The sequence below is a fragment of the Calypte anna genome, chromosome 3 (assembly GCF_003957555.1).
Source record: "Calypte anna isolate BGI_N300 chromosome 3, bCalAnn1_v1.p, whole genome shotgun sequence".
Taxonomy (NCBI): Eukaryota; Metazoa; Chordata; class Aves; order Apodiformes; family Trochilidae; genus Calypte; species Calypte anna.
In genome coordinates, this window is record NC_044246.1 from 31,205,073 (window position 1) to 31,224,963 (window position 19,891).

The window sequence follows — 19,891 nt, forward strand, 5'->3', positions numbered from 1 at the left end:
TCCCTCTTTATTCTGTCCTGGAGAGGCCGCATCTGGAATATTGTGTCCAGTTCTGAGCCACTCACTTGAAGAAGGACCAGGAACTGCTTGAAGGAATCCAGTGCAGAGAGACCAAGACAATTAAGGGAGTGGAACATCTCCCATATGAGGGAAGGCTGAGGGAGCTGGGGCTCTTCAGCTTGGAGAATGAGGGGTGACTTAATCAAAGTTTATAAATATATGAGGTGAGTGCCAGGAAGATGGATTTCTCAAGGGTCACTAACAACAGGACACAGGGCAACAGTTACAAACTGGAGCATAAGTGGTTCTGTAGAAATATTAGGAAGAATTTTTCCACTGTGTGACAGAGCACTGGAACAGGCTGCCCCCTTCCCTGGAGACATTCAATGCCCACCTGGACCTGTTCCTGTGTGACCTGCTATAGGTGACCCTCCTCTGGCAGGGGGGTTGGACTCGACGATCTTTCGAGGTCCCTTCCAACCCCTAACTTTCTGTGATTCTATGATTCTATGACAACGCGCATTTAGAGCACATTTTCACAGTACCCCGCTTACTCCAGGGAACAGTCGGCACAGGAAGGGGAGGAGGGTGGCCTGACTTCCCCTTGCCGAGAGCGGGGCTCGACGCTGGGCCGGGACCGGGGCTGTGGGGCGGCCCCGCCCGGCGGAGCTGTTCAGGGCAGCGGGTGCTGAGCGCCCTCGCACCGCTTTTTGCAGCCGAGCGGGGCCCGCCCCTCCCCGCCCCGCGCTCGCCGGTGCCGGCGGGGGGAGCTGCTCCCGCCGCTCCCGCTGCTCCCGCCTGCGCGCCGCCGCCTGGGGCCATGGCGGCTCTGGTGCTGGTGCTGCTGGCGGTGCTGGGCGGGTTGACCGTGCTGCCGGGCGTGCGGTGCACGGCGCCGCTGGCCGGCCTGCGCTCGCAGATCTCGGGCGTGGAGTCGCTGCTGGAAGAGTTCCGCCGGCAGCTGCAGCAGGAGGAGCCGGGACCGTCGCCGGCGGGAGGCGACGACGGCGGGGAAAGGTGCGGCAGTAGCAGCGGCTTCTCCGCCAGACCTGACTCCATCATCCGCACCAAGGACTCCATCGCTGCCGGCGCCGCCTTCCTGCGGGCCCCCGCCGGCGTCTCGGGCTGGCGGCAGTGCCTGGACGCCTGCTGCGCCGAGCCGCGCTGCACGCTGGCCGTGGTGCAGGAGTCCGCCCGGCCGCGGGGGGTGGCGGCGGAGCTGGGCTGCTACCTCTTCAACTGCACCTACCGCGGCCGCCCCGTCTGCCGCTTCGCTCCGCACCGCGGGTACAGCACCTACAGCCGCCGGCCCGCCGGCATCCTCCAGCCGCCGGGTAAGGGCCGCCGCGGGGGGTGGGGAGCGGGACTCAGCCCAAGATGGCTTCGCGCAGGGAGGGCGGCGCCGGCCGGGGCCGCTGCGGGACCGGGGAGCGGTGGCTTCGCGGCAGGAGGGAAATGGCGGCAGCCGGCCCTCGTCGCGGTGCCGCCATCTGCCGCGCATCACAGCACCGCAGGAGAAACGTCGCTGCGGCTACCCCGGCGCCGGGAACGAGCTCCCGGGTCATGGGGCATCGCCCGCGGGAAGGGAAGACGAGAGGCGCCGGGCAGCGCTTTTGCGGCGGGGCCCCCCTGCGCCGGGGGAGGCGGCCCAGCCATGTCCCAGGGCTTTGCGAGGTGTGCGAGTTCGGAAAGACCCGACCCTCACACCTCTGCCCCCGCAGAAACCTTCGGAGTGGGGGACCCGGGATGCTGGGGGATGAGCGTGCTGAGCAGCCCCCCAACCCCGTGGGGACCAGGCAGCTCGGGTGGAGCTCCCTCCCCGGTGGAGGGGCGGGTGCTGGGCATCCTGAGAAGTGTGGATTGCTGGTGCCAGGACCAGTAGCTTGAGAGCGAGCATGTAGCCTCCTTGGGGCTGATGTCCTCATGTCCTAACCTAAGTGGCTTTCTTAGTCACATTTCCTTCCTAAGAACTTCAGAGCTACACTGAAGAAGAGAAGGAAATCTCACAGGTGGAGAATCCATATAAGCACCTCTGGAGTCTGGGCTGCGTCAAAAGCAAAACCTTGTTCAGCCCAGAAGCGTATTTAAGAAACAACGTAATCCAGAACAGCTGTAGATGAAAACAAGTCTGGATTTCTAAATTTGGAGACCTGTTTCATAGCATCTGATCAAAGAGCTTGCTCACACTCCTCCACCTGCAACTTCTAAACAGTTGCATCTTTATTCGTTTTATCTTAATTGCATTATCTCCTGGTGATAATACTTTACCAAATATCCTTTGTCTTCTTCAACCATATATCTCAATTATGTGAATTAGTCAGAGGCATGCAACATGAAGAAAGCCTAATAATGATGCTGTGAATGAATGCAGTGTGTCCGGATGGCACTGGATATTACTGCTTCCTTGGCAGGGGGAGATCTCAGGCTTGGTCCTTCATGCAGTCCTGTCTCTTTTATGAGAATGCCAGTGGGAATCCCCTGGACGTCAGAGTGGAGTTAGGATGCCTAAATATTTTTTTGCAAAATGGATGTGCTGGTAACCTAGAGTGCTATAGGGAATTACTCGTGGCAGTGAAGATGATCTTAAGATGCCAGAAAAAAACAGGATCTGATTTTGGTATTTTCAATGGGGGAAATATTAGATCTACAGCGCTATTTACTAGCGACTTTTAGGTAATTATGTTTTATAACCATGTATACACTTGCAAGATAGAAGGCTTAAGACTAGATTTTTTATCAAAGTCTCAGAGAATTAGGCTTCATTGAAAACCTTTGTAAGTGTCTGTCATTTCTTGTTCTGAATTGTCTTAATTCCATTAAAAACTGTCCCTAATGTAAAGTGCAGTTATGGCACATTATAAGTAATTGAATTGTTCAAATAATACTCTACCTATCAGAAATACTGAGTGTCTTTAGTTCCCTGAGTTCTTGAATTCAGGAATTCTTGAACGCCTTGCCTTTCTGGCAGCTTTCCTGACTATCAGCACTGGGCTTGGAAGGCAATTTCAATTCCTAATCTGCAAATTACTCTGTGCCCTGTTGGGTTAATTTAAGAGTCTGCCTTGTGAGTGATGGTGGTATCAGAAACTGGGGATTATGACTTCTTAGTATAATTACAGTGAAGCTGTAGCACAAAGGAAAATGAACTTTTATTCAAATATGTTAGCCATGGCATAGATCAGGAGAGATAAAATTAAGATTGAATTGTGTTGCTGTCTAATGTTTTATTACCACTGTATTCACTGGATGATGAAGGCACATCTCTTTTCCTTTATGCCATCCCATGACTAAACTTAGGAAATTTAGGAAAGAGCTTTTTATATAAAAATTTTCTTTTACCAAGGGATCGCATTTTACCTAGGGTTTTTTGTGGTCATTTTTTCCCAGAGTAGTGTGGTGTTGAGTCTTCTGCTGTTTTCTTTTTGGTAATCCCAAACCAATATTTATCCAAAAATGTGACGTCCCTGAAAATTCAAACTATTTTTGAGCATCAGTATACAGTTTCATTTATATTATCTTCAGTAAGCCAAAAACATTTGTTAATTTAATTCTGGGAATAATTAATGACAGATATGTATTCTTACAATCAAGTGTATCTCTGCACTTCCAGAACAGACAGTGGTAGGAAGAATCCAAGTCCTTCACTTCATAGAATCATAGAATTGGCTGGGTTGGAAGGGACCTCAGAGATCATCGAGTCCAACCCTTGAACCACCATTGTGGTTACTAGACCATGGCACTGAGTGCCACATCCAGTCTCTTTTTAAATATCTCCAGGGAAGGAGAATCCACTACTTCCCTGGGCAGCCCATTCCAATGCTTGATCACCCTCTCCGTAAAGAAATTCTTTCTAATATCTAACCTAAACTTCCCCTGGCACAACTTAAGACCATGCCCTCTTGTCTTGTTGAAAGTCGTCTGGCAAAAGAGACCAACCCCCACCTGGCTACAGCCTCCTTTCAGGTAGTTGTAGAGAGCGATGAGGTCTCCCCTGAGCCGCCTCTTCTTTAGGCTGAACAGCCCCAGCTCCTTCAGTCTCTCCTCATAGGGTCTGTGCTCGAGTCCCTTCACCAGCCTGGCTGCCCTCCTTTGGACCTGCTCCTTGCTGAACTGAGGGGCCCAGAACTGGAGACAGTACTCGAGGTGTGGCCTCACCAGCACTGAGTACAGGGGCACTTCAACCCCAGTTTGTGCTGGTTTGGCTGTGGATTTACTTTGGCTTCCAGGCAGTTTGTGCAGTGTTAGCAATGATACCCCATGTGCCTTTACAGAAAAAAGAGGTAATTGTTTTTGCCTTTTATTGCCTTTTTGCCTTTGTTAGGCAAATTTACATTTTTTTACATAGAAAGAGTTTCCATCTGCACTGCTCACTAGTGGTGAACAATGGGAGGATTCAGCATTAAGGTAAGCTAATATCAAAGACATTCATTCAGACAACTGGCAGCTTCCTTATTGGCAGACCAAGTCTGTTTGAAGGATGGAGGAAGCAGAATAAATTAAGCCTGTTGTGTCCCCCTCTTTAAAAAAAAAAAAAAGCAGTGCTCATAAGATTGTAGCCCTTTTTCTAGAAAGCATCCATTTCCAGCATCTCAGAGCATTGATCTGTTGCTTATTTACAGTCAACCTAAATAAAAGAAACATAAATTAATAGTTCCTGAGGTTGATCTTCCTGCTCACCTGTGGCTGATAGTCCTTTACTCCTGTGAGCAGTGGTTTGTAGGTGGCTCCTTGAGTGTATCTCCTTGCTTTTCTATGCTGACTTCGTAGAAGCATCTGTTCCCCAGGCCTGGAGTTTTTTCACTCACTAAGCATGATATCTTCCATTGCTTAAAACTTTGCTGTGGAAAAACGAGCCTTTAGCTCATTAGGCTGTCTCCTCCCATGCTAGATGTCTCTCTCTGTTTTATTCTTTACTGGAGCAAAAGATGAGCTGATCTGCCATTGTTACACCTTTCTAAAGATGCTCTGGTGACTTACAAGCAAAGGCATGGTGTCTCCATCCTTTGGGACCAGAGGCTTGGGTGTGGTCACCTTTAGCAAAGAGCTGGGATGAATCTCTGTGATGTGACACAAGTGAAGTGGTCCTGCCACTGAAGTATAAAGTTAATTCAGGAAGAGAATATTCTTCTTGTTTGGGACCTCAGGAAAGTGGGGCTTGTCTCTGTGTCTACAGGGACTGAGTAAACCTAACAGGGGACATGAATCCACTTTCCAAGGTAGAGGTGGAAAAATGGGCTGCACTGTTTCAGACCAGGTCCGTCTTTTTTTGACGGTGATCAGCAAAGTAAATAATCATGTGAAAACTGTGTGTAACTCATCAATACCAAAAAAGTTGCCCTGGTACCATAATGATGGTGTTTAGTAACAATGAGGAGGGTTTTTTACACCTAAATATTGCAAATATTCTACAAACATAGTTGGTTTGGAGAACTGAGTGTCTACAAATTAAGCAAAGCTTAACTGAATGAGCAAGAACTGTTTCATACTTTCTATTATTGAACCCTGCTTTTGTTTTTTTGTTCATTCTCCTAGCTTATGGAATTTGCCTTGATATTTTATATGCCTTACCTACTTCTGAGAAAAACAAGGAATACAACTTTTGGGGTTTAATTAGTGATAATAAATTGTCTCACTGCTCTGATGAGCTCCATGCCTTCAAGCAAGATCCTGAAGCTGTAGGGGGAGAATCCCTTCACTGATGGGGAAGCACCTTTTCTTTCTCTTTGCAGCTCTACCTCCACTGAGTGAGGTTACAGCTTTGTGTTCAGGAGATGTTTTTCTTAGCTTAACATGACTATCCTTTTGAGAATAACCTTTGTAGAGGCCAAAGAGCAGAAAGCAGACTGGCATGTCGTGGTGCCAGGAACATCTCATGCCCAGAGAAGGAGTGAAACTTGAGTGGAGAACTGCAGAAGGATACAGTCTGGTGCCTGAAGATGTCAAAAGCTGACTTGTAGGACTAGATTTTATCCCTCTGTCTTCCCTGCATGGCCTGAAGGCTGCAGAGGAAATTACTTAAACTGCTTCTCACAGGCCATGCTACTTAACATACCACAGATTTTGTTAGTCTAACCTGGAAGCCTCAGGGTCTGACTGGCAAAAGTACTTAGTACTCACAATTTTAATCAATAGGAATTGTACTCTGAATATAGCAAAATGCTACAAATCTTAAGTAGTCTGAAAATCAAGCTGCGAATGTTTTAAATTAGGCACTTGAAACCGGTGGTAATTTCTGAGGATTTTTAATCATTATGTGCACTTCTTCATCAGGATGCAAGTTATGTTAAGTAAGTTTTTCACTCCTTGACTAAAATCATGTTAAGATTAAGATGCAGAGTGCTATAAAAGGTGCGCAGTATCTGTCATCTGAATATGTTGGAAATTCATGTTTAAATCCATTTTCCTGAGTTCAAAATAAAAAATTACACTGATGCTAACAAAATTACACTGACAGTGTATTAGTGAAACATCCATGTAGGTAGAGAGGTTTTCTGTGCAATGTGGCTTCTACATGTAGCAGTTATTTCATGAAGACATCATTGAGTATAGAACATCTAACTACAATTCAAGAGTGTATACTATTTCATTTAACAAAACATGCACTAATGACCGTGCCTTGTGTTGCAGGAAGTTGTACAGTGGTACAACTTTTTCTTGGCCAAGAGAAAAAGTATTTTTTATAAATCATCACCCAGTTTCCCCTGATGAATAACTGAGCTTTTCCTTTTTGTGTTGAAGAGGAAGAAGAATACGATGAGCCTCCACAGTGCAAGGCAGGGCAAGATATTGTGCTGCAGTCACCTGTGGACTGGGTGCTTTTGGATGGCCGGGAAAGCTCGGATGACCATGGAATTGTGCAGTATGAGTGGACATTGTTGCAAGGTGACTCATCGGTTGAAATGAAGGTACACGTGCAGTCTCACACATGGCCACAGTCCCTCACAGTTTGCTGTGTTTATAGCACAGTTTTAAATGTAGAACTAAAAAGTTTCCAAGTGGGCATGGCTACCAGGCACCAAAATCAGGGTGGATTGTCCTACTTGAGCATTCATTTCAAGTGGGCATGGCTACCAGGCACCAAAATCTGTGTGGGTTGTCCTACTTGAGCATTTATTTCATAGAAGCATAGAGCAGCCCAGGTTGGAAGGGATCTCAAAAGATCATCTTGTCCAAGCTTTTGCCACTCAGGGAGCCTAGATGAGATAATCTATTGCCTTGTCCAGTCACACCTTGAAAACCTCTGGTGATGGGGGCTCTACCGTGTCCCCAGGGAGGTTGTTCCAGTGACTATTTGTAGAGTTTTGTACAGTTAATCTGTATTTAGGTTGGCATGAGACAGCAACAAACAGTAGATGCTAATATTCTACTGTATTTCAGCTCTGCTTTCTTTTGCTTTCTTGTTTGTACCCACTGCACTTGATTTTTGGCTTCTGTGATCCAGGTAAGGGACTCCTCAGTAATTCAGTTACTAAAAATAGTGTCATTTTCGCCAACAGCCTTTAGTGCTTTGGTTGCTGTTCTAGAGTTTCTGTGTTTCATATCATGTATTTGTAGAAAATGGTGTATGAATCCATAGCTACAAAGGAGAATGGGACTCTGTTTAAATAAGATAAAAGGCAGCTGTTGCACTGCAGTTATGTACCAAAGAATAAATAGAAGGCAGAGGAGGGGAAAGGACTGCTATAAAGAGAACTTACTGTGATGTAGAAGGAAGCCAGTGGAAAATTTTTTTCCATTGTACACTGATTATTGCTTCTTGGATAATACGCTCCTGAGACTGCTACCCATATGCTGTAGCTGCACAGCTCCATGACTCGTAGAGGCAATGACAGCTGCAGATTGTTGGGTTTTTAAAATGCTGGTTATCTGGAAATTACTGTCTAGTTAGCACCAAAGTTTGTCAGAAAGCAGACAAGAGGCAAACATTCCTCAGGGCAGGATGGAGACCAAAAGGAATGCATGGAGGTCCACAGGAGTTGTGGTGGCTTCTTTGGAAGCCAGGGGCATTCTTCTTGCTCTGCACTCACGGCTCATGAATTCTGAGTACCATCTTTGCTCTCCCAGCAGTTACAGTGAAGAGCAGCAGGTGGTTTTTTTAGGGTGTATTTATTTCTGCAATACACTAAAGATAGAAATTCTGAGGGGTCATACACACCATCAGGAGGTAATCAGCAGTATGATCAGATAACTAAGAGCTGCCTCATAAATAGAAAAGGAAAGAAATTTCAGCCAGGAAATTCACTTTTTGGAAGAGAAAAAGGCACGTATCAATATACCCTGCTACAAAGCTGGCTCTAGGACTCTTATATTTATGGAAAATTCCTGTTCTCTTTTTGGTAGAAAAGTGACTTTAAGTAAGCAAACTAAAGATCTTTACGGAACTTTTCAGTTGCTTATAAAAATAGCCGTGTGTGTTTCATTTTTATAAATGCACTATGTGTTCAATAAATCTTCATTGCTTTTTCATAGTTACTGAAGTATGTGTTACAGAATTTTCAGACAGCTGGAGCTATTTGTGATTGGTAATTGTCACAAGGCTAAAAAAAGTTTTAACATTTAGAAACACCACAATTATTTTCTATAAACTTAGTTTTAAATGACTGTTGTACCAGTAATGCCAGCTTCTTACCTCTTAAATTCTCATAAAGGTAGTTATTATATTAATTTCTTAATGATCTAATCCAATTTTAAGTTGTTTCTGTATATGTATCACATAACTGTCTGAAGTCCAATGTGCAGATCACTCACTATAAAAGAACTTATATCTGGCACAGAGCAAGGAATGGAAATTCAGTATGGGGTGTGGAAAAACTCAGACCAGCAGTTTTTGAAACTTGAAGTGACTACATCAATCATTATATTGGACACATGTGGACAGCCTTATAAAGCAATGCTGTCGGGCACAGAATAAATCAATAAATAGCAAAAGTAACTTTTTATGCACGGATAAATGCATATTCTCTACGGCCTAATACTCTAGTACTGCCTACCCTCTAAAAGTACTTTTCTAAATACTGAAAAATTGAGTTAAATTTGTTTCCATTTACTCTCCAGTGCTACAGTCCATAGCTCCAGGTAGCTGAGTGTCCCATGAAAATGGTAAATTTAAGAGAAGTATTTAATTTACAAGAAAAGCATTGTACAGAAATCTGTTCCCTATACCTAGGAGTTTGTGGACAGGTAGTTTATACCAATTTATGTTTTTCTTTCTCTGTGTTTCTTCAATCAGGTACCACAACCAGGAACACTTAAACTGTCTCAAGTCCAGGAAGGCAGGTATATTTTCCAGCTAACTGTGACAGACACTGCAGGTCAGCATAGCTCTGACAATGTTTCTGTGACCGTTCTGCCCATGGTTCATTCTGCAGGTAAGGACCCAAGCTGCTGCCTGTGGGACAGTCAGGGTATGATATTCAGAGCAAGGGTCTTGAGCAGGGCAGAAACCTTGTTCTCCATTTCTGTTGGGTTTTTTTGCCCTTATTCATTGCATAATGACATCTCAGTTTTTAATTGCTGTTTCAAGGCGAGGAAGCAGGCAAGCATCACATTTATTAGAGCAACAATAGTTTCAAGCATTTAAAGGTTCATCCTTGTATTGCTGCTAATAAGTATGCAGGGCTGGAAAAATTAAATACTGCCACATGCAACAGAAACATCCTTGCAGTCCATTGTATAGCCAGACAGCATGTGGAACGTGACAGGGTTTGTGCTATGGGGAAGACCCAGTTAAAAGCAGTTAATAGTAGGGTGTGACAGTCAGACTAATAATAATGTTGGTCTGGATCTGTAGTTTAAAAGATGGGATGGTTTCTTGATTTTAGGCATTGAAGCTTTTCCATTCATTGTTGTTGAAGCCTTATGTTACTGTGGAAACTGAAGCTGGAATTGACCCATCATTTTAAAACTCAGCTCAAGAAACGTGTAAAAAGCTTAAAAGGTAGAAAGTAAGTTAGATTTCAGTGTCTGTAAATTCTGCCCTTTTTAATGTAGTAACTTTTAGTTAGAGTGCAGTTAGCAAGTTGCTAATATAGATCTGCTGCTCTGGCAGAACTAAAGGTTAAATAGCATCATCACTACCTTCAGCTGAACTAGTGAAACCCTAACCCTAGATAACCTTGCTCTTCCCCAGTGCAATATCTATGCAAGAGGGTGGTCCTAGTGGCAATAAATTGGTATGAAAACCCACAGTTATGAATCTGTTTACTAACACTTGTGTTTCACTAATAGGTAATGAAGTTGTATTCATTACTGCTTAATTCAGCTAAAGAAGCCAGAGAAATTTGCTGATATATTTAATTGCTACCGTGGCCATGTGTGGTATCTTTTAAGTGGTACACACAGAGGATTTGATGCCTGTTTTTTGTGGTTTTTTTCTGATTGCCCAAGTCCTTTTGCAATGCAAGTGCTACTGCTGTAGTTGAACCAGCCTGTGGTGCCTTCATGCATGCAAGACCCCAGTGCTATTGTTAGTACTGAAATTTAAGAGATGCATTTTCTAAGTATGATTTTAGTGGTTTTAAACAGGTGCCTGTGTTCCTGCCATACTTGTGGTAGCATTGCTCAGCTTTTTAGTACATAGCAGGATAACCATCAAAGGCTGTGACTTGCTTATGCAAATGGATTTGCTGTTACTCCATTAACCAAGCCTTGAATTTTATCGTGCTTAACAAAGCAATGAACTACACTGCCTGGGGAAAAACAAAAGCACAGATGTAAACACTTGATAATTACAAGGTCAGAATGGATTTCAGGAAAGCTTTGAGTATGCAAAATAAAAGGTCTGGGTATACTCTCCACTTCCAGGGAAGTCTAAATATTAAAGCAGGCTATGATCATTTTTTTCCAGAGAAGGTCACTTGTAAGACTTTGTGTTCACTCTTGTTCTGGCATGTGCTCTATTGAAGTCAATAGATTGCTCATGGGAATAAATGATGAGCATTCTTTCAGATATTTTAATGAAGTTGCAGAAAACAATTCCATTACAGATCCCATATCGTCCACACTTTTTGCATAAAATAACATATTGTCAAAAATACAGAATGGGTATCTAGTAGGAAGTATTTGTTAGAGAAATGCAGTTAAAACCATAGAGGTGTCATTTATTTATTTTCAGGACTGCTTTGGGTCTTTTAGACCAGCAGAGTTTAAAGTGCTATAGAGGTTCTGCAAAAGGTTGATTATTTCTGTAGCAAAGAGATTGCCAGAACAGTGATGTGGGTGCAAGGAACAGCTGTGAGCTGCAGCTTCTGTGTATATGGTAGCACCATATAGCTGAGCCTGTCCCATCTTCAGCTTTCTGCCTTATTCATGGGCCTTGTTCCTGGTACTTCTTGACATAGTGTGGTTTTGCCTTTTCCTTGGTGCTGCATATTTTAGTAACAGATAAATTATCATTATTTACTGTTCAAGCTTTGATAATCTGAGAATTGTTTCTTAACAGCCTGTGTCGGGGTTTGCTCTCGCTACCAGTTCATCTGTGATGATGGCTGCTGCATTGACATCACATTTGCTTGTGATGGGATAAGACAGTGCCCTGATGGATCAGATGAAACTTTCTGCCAGAACCGTAAGTGCACCAGGCTGCAGTGTAGCTTTGGGAAAGTAACCACAGCCTGAATGACCAAAGGAAAATTATATCCCTTCTGTGGCCTCTCTCCCTGTGAGCAAGCAGCTTGCACTAGCCATAGAGCCTTTAACTGGAAACAGTACGTGGTGAAGGTTTCGTGTCTGCATACAGCAAATGCTCAGAAATTAGCTCTCTTTTCACTTTATAGTCCTCTAAAATATCAGTTCTTCTCTTCCATGATGATTCTGGAAGGAAGAACCCTTGTTGATCTAAAAGAATGTCTCAGAAGTGTGCTTCAAAGTGCAGTTGACACCTTGCAAGAATCTGAAACACTGGATGAGCATGTAGGGGAGCCATTTGACTCACTATTGCTCTGTTCACTTTCATTACTCATCCTCAGTATGTTCCCATGCTCAGCTAAGTGAACAAAAATCACCAGTAGCTGAATTGGGATGATGACTAACCATCCTTTGATTGATATTTCAGTTGCTGGAGTTCACTGTAGGATTCATGTGTATACTCTTGCTTAAGAAGTGACAGTGGGCAATTGTTAGCTTGCTATGTATGTGGAGCTCACATTTCATTGTATGTCTGAACCAGGTGAATTTGTTTAGCTTGCCTCAAAGCCCGTATTGCAGGGTCTTCTATCAGAACACTCCCATTTTCTTCAGTTCTACATAAAAATTACGATTTTTGTTTCTCTTAACACAGTGAGCCCAGGCCGGAAGACAGTGACTCACATGACCCTTGGTACTACCCAGCAAAGGACTGTAGGACTGACAGAAAACACAGATGAAAACTCTGCAGAAAACACCCTGAAAGCCACTGCCAGAAATCAACCAGTTCTTTCAGTGGATGTAGACGTGTCTAATCAATCGCTTTCTCAGGGACCAAAGAAACAAATCAGTGGATTTGTGCCAGGTAAGAATTGATACAAACCAGTTTCAATAAATCTCTCTTGAGGAAGAAAATATCTTGCATCTTAAATTTAATTTAATCATCTTTTGGTACCTAGCTAAGAGTAAAATTTTGCAAATGTACAAAATGCAAAAGAAGCCTGTAACAATTAAGTTACAATTAGATATTACTTTAAAAAGTTAAGTTTATAAACTTTGGCCACAACAACTCCCAGCAGTGCTATGGGACTGGGGAGGAGTGGCTGGAGAGCTGCCCAGCAGAGAGCAACCTGAGGGTGCTGATTGACAGGAAGCTGAACATGAGCCAGCAGTGTGCCCAGGTAGGCAGGAAGGTAAATGGCATCCTGGCCTGTATGTGTGACCAGCAGGACCAGGGAAGGGATTTTATGCTTGTACTCATCCTTGTTAAGGCTGCACCTCAAGTACTTGTGTGCAGTTTGGGGCACCACAGTATAGGAAGGACACTGAGGTGCTGGAGAGGGTGCAGAGAAGGGCAGCCAAGCTGATATAGGAGTCTGGAGAACACATCTTATGAGGAGAGGCTGAAGGACGTGGGGCTGTTCAGCCTGGAGAAAAGGAGGCTGAGGGAGACTTTTTTGGTCTCTACAACTTCCTAAAAAGAGGTTGTAGTGAGGTGACTATTGGCCTCTTCTCCATAGTGACTAGTGATAAGACAAGAGGAAATGGGTTCAAGTTGTGCCAGGGGAGGTTCAGATTAGGTATTAGGAAAATTTTAGAGCGGTGAAGCATTGGAACAGACTGCCCAGGGAGGTGGTGGAGTCTCCATGCCTGGGTGTATTCAAAAACTGGGTAGACGTGATTCTTCGGGAGATGGTTTAATGGTTACAGTGATGTAGGACTGATGGTTGGACTTGATGATCTTGAAGGTCCTTTCCAAACATGATGATGATTCTATGATTCTAAGTCTAGTTCTTACCAGGTGCAAAAAGCAAGTTAAAACATAGAAAAGCTAGGAAAAGAGTAAAGTAACAAAATGTGCAGTGAGCTAAATACAAATTCTGCCACAGGTTCAGCTGCTCAAGCTGATGTGTAAGGCTCTTTAAATCTGCTGAAGGGTACCTTCAGGAGCACTGTTCAACTGGGTGAGAGTAAGTGCATCCCTCTGGTGCTACTAATGACATTTTTTTCCCCTGAAATAATATTATTATTATGGGACTATATATAATCAATCAATTATCAATATATTGATTATTATGGGAAGTGTGTCTCCAGGACAGGAGAAGTCTTTTATCACTATAGAGAAGGCTCAGTCTTTGGTAACAAACAACCCCCCATCTCCAGTAGTATTCTGCATAGTGGCTGCAAGGCTGTTGTGGGTGGGCATGCAGTAATTTTACAGGCAGGATCACCAACCCTTGCCTTAGTGTAACTCCAGAAGCTGCAGTGAAGCTAGTGTGTCTGTTTAGGATTCTTGCTGGTGAATTAAAATAATCTGAAATGGCAATTTAAGGAAAGCAAAAGTGCATGCATAGAGCCTAAAATAAGTGCAAGACCTCCCACTTTTATTTCTACAGAGTGGGGACTGACTCTTGCTGCTGGTTACAGCCAGCTTTATTTTCTTGTGACAGCAGAGCAGAGCGCAGTGCCCTCTGCTGCTGACTCCTGTAAAGGGCCCTTCCCTGGTTGGCACTGAGATGTTTCTTCAGATGCTTGTATTTTATTTGTGGAGATTGCAAAGGGAGTGAAAACAACATTCTTTAAGAATTTGACAGCCTCAGTAAATGTGTAGGAAGTGACAGCAAAATCGTCTCTCAGATGTTTAACCCTTTGCTGGCAGTGAGGATGACCTTGGTGCTCCTTATTGGAACGACTTAAAATTCTTCCCTCTGCCCCAAACCCTTCACACTCACATAGTCCAGAGTGACACCTGATATGGGGCCACCCAGACACCCTATGTTTATCCACTGCATGGTGATTTACTTACATCATTTTTGGTAACTGCTTCAGTGGTTAGTGTAATAGCAGAAGCTACTGTAAACTTTTTAATATAAATCAGTCAAGATTTCCAGCTGACCATTTCTGGTTTTCGTTATGGTTTAAATTCTTTTGACAAGGCTCAGTTAGAATTTAATTTCAGTTAAATGATACTAGAAGATTTCCTTATAGAATGGGAGGACCAGCTGTTACTGACCCAGGTGCCCAATATTTTTAACCAAAAAACCAGCAAACATTTCAGCAAGTTTTTAAATCACCTGTTTGGTGATTTAAGGCCTGTTTGGCTCTCTGAGCTGCAAACACACATTGATGGCTCATGTTGAGCTTCTGGTTCACCACTGCCCTCAAGTTCTTCTCATCAGGGCTATCCTCAATCCTTTCTCCCCCCAACCTGTATTCATGGATGGGATTGCTTCACCCCAGGTGCAAAACCTTGCACTTGGCCTTGCTGAACTTCATGCAGTTTGGATAAGCCCACTTCCCGAGCCTGTCAAGGTCTCCCTGGATGTCATCCCTTCCCTCCTGCATGTTGACTTCACCACACTGGTGTCATCAGCAAACTTGCTCAGGGTGCACTTAATTCCACTGTCCATATCATCAACAAAGATGTTAAATAGCACTGGTCTGAATACCAACCCTTGAAGAACACTTGAAGCAACCGGGAAGTTTCTTTGTTTTCTTTTTTTACATTTGTTTTTTATAACAGCAGTGGTTGCAACACCAATAAACACAGTCCCTTCTGCTACTTACCTCCCCATAAACAGCTTTCATCTCTGAGAATCCAATACAGATGTCCAGTAAAAAGTTCTCCTTGTCAAGAACCACCATATTTATCTTTCCTTCATTTTAAAAGGAGCTAGGTTAAGCTGCAACATCTTGGCTGCGGGATAGTTCCTCTCAGCAGGAATATGAGCTTTCTTCTTATGGGGGTTAGACTAGGGGAAATTTGTCCTATCATCCATTCTCTACTGTAGCGAGACGAACCTCTTTTAGGGCACAGCGCTTCAAGGTCCAACCAGGTGTTCCAGCAGAGACTCATAGACAGTGCTCTGAGCCTATAGCCCTCAGGGTTGACTAGCCTGGATTGGTACTGTTGCTCCAAGAGTGACTGACCTCTCTGCTGACTTGCTCAGGACTGAGCTGAGCTTGTGAGTTTGAGCCTCACCTTTTATTGGCCCCCTAATCCTGCTCATGCACAGTTGGGGCCTGCCCTAATCAGGCACAGGTGGGCTTGACAGAAGCTCATGCCCATTACCTGGCAATTAGTGGCACCTGGTTGCCTCATTTCACTACACTCTACTATTATTGTTCATCTGTTTCCTATTTCCCTTAACCTGACTTGGTACAAGCTTTTCAAGGAGTTAAACTTACGTCTTAAAATGTGAAAATACGCAAGTCCCAATGTTAAGACTGTTTAAAACTTCTGTCTGACCTAGCAGGGTATCTCTTCATCCTAAAAAAACAAAATAAAGCAAACAATTCAAAAGTCATTCATTGCTGACAGTGGGTGAATCTTGTTCTGCACTCCAGCCTTTCCAGTGGAATTCCTCTGCAGCAGTGTGACTCCAGAGGAACACCAACTTAAAGATAACCTCCTTGGGCACTCAGGACATGGAGTCTTCCACAACAGACTTGTGGTTTGCCTTTTCCCAAGCTGGAAGGCCAAATATTTTCTTCTGTAGTTGGGAGCAGATGCAGAAGAGACATTTTACCTCAATAAAGGAGTCTTTCCATTTGCAGACATATCTTCAGCATGAGGTAACTCAGACTGCAGCTCCTGCAAAGACCAGTGCAGCATTTCTGCATTGCTGTCCCCAGAGTGCCCTGGAATCCTTTTCAAGGGGAGCATTCAAGCCCAGCTGCATATTCTGACACTGCTGCACTTGTAAATGAATATAGCAAAAATGTAGTTGCAGCAAAGCACACTGGAGTGAGCAATGGACTGGTTTCTAAGCAGCAATAGCCAGCTGAGCAAACACAGTCATGCAGATGGGTTGAATTCACAAGCAGCCTGAAGATTTGCACTCCCCAGTGTAGCCAACTCAAGTGTATAAATCACCATAACAGCTTTGCATTCCCCTGGCATGGGGTCTCTGCCTCTCCCAGGCTGCCCATGGCAGCTGTCATGTACTGCTCAGGGCTGGGATTACACCATTTGACTGACTGCCCAAGCCTTAGGCTTTTGCTGTGGAGGCACCAACAACAGAAGCCATAATCTAGAGCTCTGATTTAGGGTAACTTAAAAGGGCTACAAATTACAATTTCGTAGGCATGGAGTGAAAAATGAAGAGAAAGTAAAAATCACAATCCACATAGCGTGCTTTATGCCAGGGTCCTAAACTTGTTTGGAGAAATCTCTCAGTTTTCTAGTTGATGACAGGTAAGAGGTTGAGCAGTAGTAACTCTGGTAGTCCCTCCAGGTCTGTAAGAACAGCCATGAGTCTTAACAAACCCTCACAAGGTTTATTGAAAACATTCTGTTATTCTTCTACCCCTCTGAAATTTTCCCACTAAACTTCTCTCCAGATATATTTGCCTAATGTCTTTACAAGCAAATGGCTTAAATATTCCTTTTACCAAATGGCGGGGAAACAAATTTATAAAACAGGCATTCAAATCTACCCTTGTCATACAGTCCGGAATGGCTCTAAGAGAAGATGTCTTTTGGATATTTCCAAAATAAAGACAAATATTAATTTAATGTAATTTTGGGAAGACAGAAGCAGGAATCAGCTGCTGGGTTTGGTCTCAATGACATTCAGGTAATTTTGCAGAGCTCTGATACCATACAAATACCTTAAAGCCCTAAAATTTACTTAGGATTTACTTAAGTCCCCTTTACATGGCAGAACAACTTAAAGACCCTGAATGAGATGGAGGACTGCAGTTTGTTTTAAAGGCATTTCCTAGCAGGTGAAATTAGTGTTCATGCATGCTTAGCCATAAAGGACAATAACATCAGAGCCTGAGAGGCTGTGTTGTGCTGCAGAGTGGGGACATAAGCATTAACATTCCAGTATTGATGAGACAATTTAAGCTTTAATTAATAGATGTGTTTGTTAGCTGCTGCCACTGACAGGGATGTGTGTTCTGCAGCACTTTGGAGCTGGTTGTGTGGGTGAGAGTTACACGTGGTGCATATTCCAAGCTAATTGACTTAAATACTTCCTTAACGCCTACCTCTATATAAAATTCCAATTACAGTGTCTCATTTTACAGATCTTGTAGCATAGTATGTTTCCACTGGCATTTGCCAGCAAATATATCACAGCAAAGTCAAAGTGTCCTTCAATATTTATCAATAAAAAACAAACACAGTCATTACATTTAAAAACACTGGCATAATGCTGATTTTTGTGAGGGTGTGTTGCTGGATTAAGCTGTCACTCTTGTACAAAGCATCCCCATAGCTATTGGTGTAGAACTTAAGTGAGAGGGCAGGAGGAGGAGCTCCCAGCCACAGCCACCTGAGTTCCCAAGATGAATACTTCTTGGCAGCAAACCCTGTTGTCTTTTCTTATGTCATTACATTTCTCTACAGTATCTTCTGTACCACAGCCAAGTCATCCTTTTTGAAAAGTTTTCCCCTTACATTTTTATGCTTCCCGAGTACACAAATTCTGCATCTCTGTGTGTCAGGGAGCAGATAAAATTAAGGTAATTTGTGTAGACAACTGTTACGGTTCGATGTAACATAACTTTGGATCCATGAGAGCAAAGCCCAGCCACCAAGGGTTGGGTGCAAGCATAAAGCTTTATCTGACGAATAACACAAGCAAAGTGATGTAACCCCATGAAGATATGGCAAATGTGTTGTGAGACAAAAGGGAGAGAAAGGGGGGGACTGGGGCAAGAGAAAAGAATGAGGGAGAAAGAGAGAGAGAAAAGAGTGAGAGAGAGAGAGATATCACCACCCACGGATCCACTGGCATCCGCTGATCTTTGTTCTTTGGGATGGTGATCCAATTCCAGATGGGCCAAAGGTCCGGTGCAGGGTGGTGGCTCGGTGGAAGGCAACCATGAATAAACACTTGGGTGTTCCTTATATACACCAGGATTCCCACTGCTCTTGAGGCTGATTCAGGCTCCAGGAATTTCACCTCTCAGGAGGGTCCCCTGGCCCCATGGAAAAGGCCATTGCTGGCTGGCTCTTGGTGGTTTGTGGCCATCAGCCAGTTTGCCAGCTCCACCTGGGTGGTAACCTCCACCTGACATTTTAAGTCAATGTGTGTCTATGCCCTTATATTCCATTTTCCACATTGTCATGGGAGGCAAAAGGAAATTCAAAATTCCACTGAATGGAACCTTACTCACAATTACTTACGTGTTTCACGCTTTACAAGGTCCAAGAGTGATCCAAATAACTTGAATTGGCCTTATTTTCACTTACCTATAACTGCTTTAGTAATGTTTTAGCTCAGATTCTATACTGAATTACAGAAGTTTACAAAAGAGACTTTTATATCCATCTTTTTTTCTCAGGGGAAGATGACCCATTTGGGTTTGCTTGAAATGCATTGTGGTTTGCAATGGAAAACTTGAATTTACATTTTAGCTTTAGTTTCACATTATTTTAAAAATTGAAGTTATACAGTAGGAGTCAGAGTTCTTTAACTGTTTTGTGAGTTTTTTCCTGAGTCATCAGAACTGAAATATTCTTTTATCTTGCTTGACTTTATGCAGATAGCAGTTCCTCAGGGAAAAGAGCAGATGACAAAAATGGGAATGACTTAATTGTGCCAAAGAGAGATCAGTTTGGAGGTGGTCGTCCAGTCCCAGAAGCAGGTAAGACTGACCATGTTAATTCATTTTGAACTTTTCAGTCAGGTGCTGTAGATCCAGATTCTATGGTCAAGAATTGAATAATTTACTTCCATATTCTGAGCTGTTCCTGACTTCCTTGATCATACAGTTTATTTTCTCAGCATGATTTGCTCCAGATATTAGTACTTAAGTGACTGACTAGCTTTATTTTTAATGAAGTAATTCAGGTTTTCTCTACTGGTTTCTTACTGTATTAATGAAGTGCAATTTCTCTTAACCTCATTGTAGGTGCTGTGTTACCCTTAGCCTTAGGCTTGGCCATCACTGCTTTACTGCTGCTTATGGTTGCTTGCAGACTACGTTTAGTGAGACAGAAGCTTAAAAAAGCTCGACCCATTACATCTGAAGAGTCTGATTACCTCATCAATGGGATGTATCTCTAAAAATTGGATTTAGGTGATGTTTTTTCTCCCCTTCCCCTGTGTCCATGAACCTCTGCCTCTACAAAAGGACCAAAAAAACCCTTTATTTAAGTTTCAAGTGCAGGAGAAGCCTATGAGATGAGAAACACGTTCTTCCCCTTCGGTGACAGAAATTAAGAATTGTTCAGGCTCCGGAGAGTAGCTCCAGTTGGCTCTTGAGCAGAAGACAGATGAGGACACCCCAAACTGCATGCAGGGTGCCCCTG

General features: G+C 43.6%; 1 protein-coding gene across 1 annotated transcript; it reads left to right on the forward strand.

Moving 5' to 3' along the window:
• Positions 1-820: 820 nt before the first annotated feature.
• On the forward strand, positions 821-19,646 carry LRP11 (LDL receptor related protein 11). Its single transcript, XM_030447954.1, has 7 exons — positions 821-1,334; positions 6,739-6,905; positions 9,230-9,368; positions 11,441-11,566; positions 12,278-12,487; positions 19,123-19,224; positions 19,492-19,646. The coding sequence occupies exons 1-7, from the start codon at positions 821-823 to the stop codon at positions 19,644-19,646; spliced, it is 1,413 nt and encodes a 470-aa protein (XP_030303814.1).
• Positions 19,647-19,891: the final 245 nt, after the last annotated feature.